At 41.4% G+C, this 3,962-nt stretch overlaps 1 protein-coding gene across 1 annotated transcript; it reads left to right on the top strand.

The window, feature by feature from the left end:
- The first annotated feature begins 2,097 nt into the window (after positions 1-2,097).
- LOC149434567 (olfactory receptor 2D3-like) lies at positions 2,098-3,018 on the top strand. Its single transcript, XM_089663625.1, has one exon. The coding sequence runs from the start codon at positions 2,098-2,100 to the stop codon at positions 3,016-3,018; it is 921 nt and encodes a 306-aa protein (XP_089519751.1).
- The last annotated feature ends 944 nt before the right edge of the window (positions 3,019-3,962 follow it).

The following is a 3,962-nucleotide window of genomic DNA, read 5'->3' as shown; positions in this document are numbered from 1 at the left end:
CATATTAGCCAAAAGCATCTCCTCAGGGAACCTGCCGCCTTGTAAAATATCATTGAACAGAGATACCAAAGAAGGGACTAACAAAGGGGCAACATGCTTATAATGACTAGCCGAGAACCAGTTGGGGAGTTCTCAATGCGCTAATCGCTTGGGTTACGTCTTCCAGAGTGCATGGGGCATTAAGGGAAGATATCTGAGAAGGTGTAAGAGCAGGGAGGGGTAGATAATCAGGCCATGAGCCTTCAAAGGGAGTGGGAATTGTTTGTGGGGAAGCTAACATGGAGGAGTAAAATTCTTCAAAGATTTTCAGAACTTCATGAGGCAGAGATGAAATGTTACCATTCTTAGTACATAGCTTATAGATACAGTATGTGCAGATCGTATAGAATGGTTGTCTTCCGTGCGAACATAGTTGACGCTGAATTGCTATGTAATAAAAAGCAAGCTTTAGACCAATGCAAAGCTTTCTCCATGTTTTGGGAAAGTAAAATATTCACTGCTAAGTGCTTTTGCGATGTCAGGTTTCTATTCAAGAGAGATTGGTTGCCTACATGAGTTCTGTAATGCGTTTCCAATTCCCTAGTAAGGTTTTGAATTTGTTTCCAACGTTCCCTATTCCCGATTGCTGCCATAGAGATAAGGTGGCCTCGTAGGACTGCCTTGTGGGCCACCCATAACATAGTTGGGGAAGTGTCAGAAATTGCGTTCAGCTGAAAATATTCTTGGATGGAAGTAGCTACTTCTTGACAGGCGTTAATATGCCTGCTCTCTTTCTTTAAAAATGGAAATATTTACCGGACCCTCCCTCCACTTTCCATCCTGAGGGATCCTGTTGTGTGCTTGCTGCTGCCAGTAGGAAGCAGAGGAGGGAAGTCAGCAGCACTGCAGGGTTGGGGCACAAAGGAGGGCCTGGGCAGCAGGGGGAAATATATGGTACAAAGGGAGGGTGATGGGGAGGGGGCAGTTACTGGAATCGATCCCCAGTATGGCTCTCTCTGCAGCCTCTGAAAACCAGCGGGAGGGAGAGGAGAAGAAGCCAGCTTTCAGCTGCTGCAGAGAGCACCATACAGGGGATCACTTCCAGTAACTGTCCCCCCCACAGTGCCCGGGACCCCCTGCTGTTCCTGGTCCCCATACAGGAGCATTGGTAGTACCCCCTTATCCACGGCCCTGGTCACCGATGCAGACACATCAGTGGGGAGGATCTATTGTTGATGGATGCAGGGGTCTTTTACTGCTTTTTGAAATCATTAAATTCCATACATATTACTTAGCACCACAAAATGATACTTGGTTCTGTAATTTCTAAAAGGGGCAGTACTGGAAGGTGGGTAAGGGGTGGAACCAAGGGACAGTGGTCAGAGGTCGGTAAGGGGCAGACACAAGGAGGGAGTTTTTGCACCTATTCTCTGAGAAAAAAAAGCATTGATATTTATAATAAACATCTGAATCTCTGTTAACATTAGTGTCCTATAATCCCCCTACAGCAGCATCAGAGCCAGCAAAAACATAGCCAGTCTAACATTGTGAACATGCTTGCAGGAGGGGGATGAAGGGATGACCCTGACCACATCAGTATGCTACATTCCCTTCATTGTCCAATAAACTGGCTGGTATGGGGGGGGGGCAAAACTGCCTAAGCACGTGAAAGTTTAAGATATAAATTAGACATTTATCCAGATGGGTGAGTACTATTATCATGATTCCAGGTAAAGAAGGCCATTCAGTTATGCAGGATTTTGCAGCAGTAAAGCTATGATAAGATGGATATTTACAGCAAATAGCTGAGAGATTCTGGGATTAGGATATCTACTCAGACTTATTCTTTATATTGGATTGCTACCAAGAAAATAGTCTACATAGGATGAAAGGTTAATCCTGCTTTATTCTGACAATCTTCATATTGTTGGATTTCATCTGAAAAAAAGGTTTATAATTTCTTTAATTGTATGTACTTTAAATCCATGACAAAGGAACATTTTCAATATATTCAATATCGGTTTTATCACATTTTTATTTACATGTTCTTTACTTTAAATGTGATGATTTTATATAATCCAAAAATATTCCTTGATCACAGTTTTGACATTTTTTAAGATGCGCACTAGAAACCAAAGCACTGTCTCAGAATTTATTCTTCTTGGATTATCTGTGGACCCTTTAGTACAAATTCTGCTGTTTTCCATTTTCCTGCTAGTCTACATGACCGCACTGGCCGGGAATTTACTTCTGATAGTTGCTGTGAGGACCGACAAACATTTGCATACCTCAATGTACATCTTCTTGTCTAGTTTGTCTTTCTTAGACATCTTCTGCACTTCCACTGTTGCACCCAAGATGCTGTCAAACTTTCTTTCTCTAAAAAAGAGTATTTCATTTGCTGGCTGTGCTATACAGTTTTACTTTTTTCTGTTTTTGGGAGAAACGGAATGCATCCTTCTGGCCCTGATGGCCTATGACCGTTATGTTGCCATCTGCAACCCTCTACACTACAATATGATCATGAACACAATGGTTTGTGTGCGGATGATCAGCATGGCATGGTTGTCTGGCTGCATAATTTCATCTATTGATACATATTTTACATTTCGCTTAACATATTGTGGCCCCAACACCATCAACCATTTTTTCTGTGAGGCTCCTTTACTGATGCAGCTTTCTTGCAGTGATCTCTCAGCAGTCAACATCTTAAAACTGGTTGGCTCGACCATCTTTCTTTTTATCCCACTTTCACTAATTCTCATGTCTTACCTTCGAATCATAATGACGATCACGACAATTCACTTGGGAAAGAACAAAGCATTTTCAACATGTGTTTCCCACCTTATGGTGGTGGTCATTTTTTATGGGACAGCCATATTCATGTACATTAGACCTGAGAATTCAGTACCACAGGATGTAGACAAAATGGTGGCAGTATTTTACACAATGATAACTCCCATGCTAAACCCTTTAATCTATAGCCTAAGAAATAAAGATGTTCATAAAGCCATGAGAAAGCTGGTAGGAGCTAAGTAAGGTGTTATAACCCAAGGAGAGAAGATCAATTTGATTGAGAGACATGGAATTTGCAGATATAAGTTTGTTTGTTTGTCTGTCAGTTTGTCTTCATACAATTTAAATTTGTCTAAAAATCGCAGAAAACATGCATTGGACACCTAAGCATTTTATGCATGTAAACCAGTGACCCAAAAACATGAAATATGATGTTTTTCTATTTATAACCAAATAATTTCTGAACACCATAGAATTGGATCTTACTGTGCAAAACCGTAAGTCATTGAGACTTTCTCTTTTACTTCTTTGAGGACTGATGGAAGATCACTTGGGCACCACATCCCCAATTAACAGCTTATCAATGTATCTCTACCCCCACAAGAGCTGCTATGGTTGCTACGTGTGACAGTATAGAGATTAGCATTTCCCACTGATATTAGCAGGATCTGAAGCAGGACAGTCACTAATCTCAGCCACTGTTGGACAACTAGATGACTCTTGTAGTCCACATGAATACAGCAGTCCACCATGTTTGCTACAGGCAATTGCCTTGCATGTTGCCAAAAGTAAATCCAAGACGAGAAACCCCATATGTAGCTCTACCCCCTTGAGAGCTGCTGAATTTGGGTTCTCCTATTTCTTGCACAGCCAGGCAACACACATTTTTCCAACTTCCATTCAGAGTCAGTAGCCAGTCCATGGGCTTGATTTTGTTGTTTTATTTGTGGTAAACACTTTGGATGGGGTCTAGGGGTATATGGGATGCCCGACTTGAGTTTAAACAATAACTCTGAGGACAAACTTCCTAATGTCTGTACAAAAAGTATGGATCCTGGACTTACTCCCTCTGTTGTGGCTTGAGTATCTTGACGGATCAGTAACACAGTTTATGTAAGGAGCACTCATTTATACTTCATAGCAAATATGACTTATTACTATTGATTACTACTTATTACTACAGGCCC

Source organism: Staurois parvus, unplaced genomic scaffold (genome assembly GCF_062004578.1).
Source record: "Staurois parvus isolate SC_StPar_1 unplaced genomic scaffold, SC_StPar_1.0 ptg001733l, whole genome shotgun sequence".
In the NCBI taxonomy this organism is placed as follows: Eukaryota; Metazoa; Chordata; class Amphibia; order Anura; family Ranidae; genus Staurois; species Staurois parvus.
This window is presented reverse-complemented; position numbering and strand designations above follow the sequence as displayed.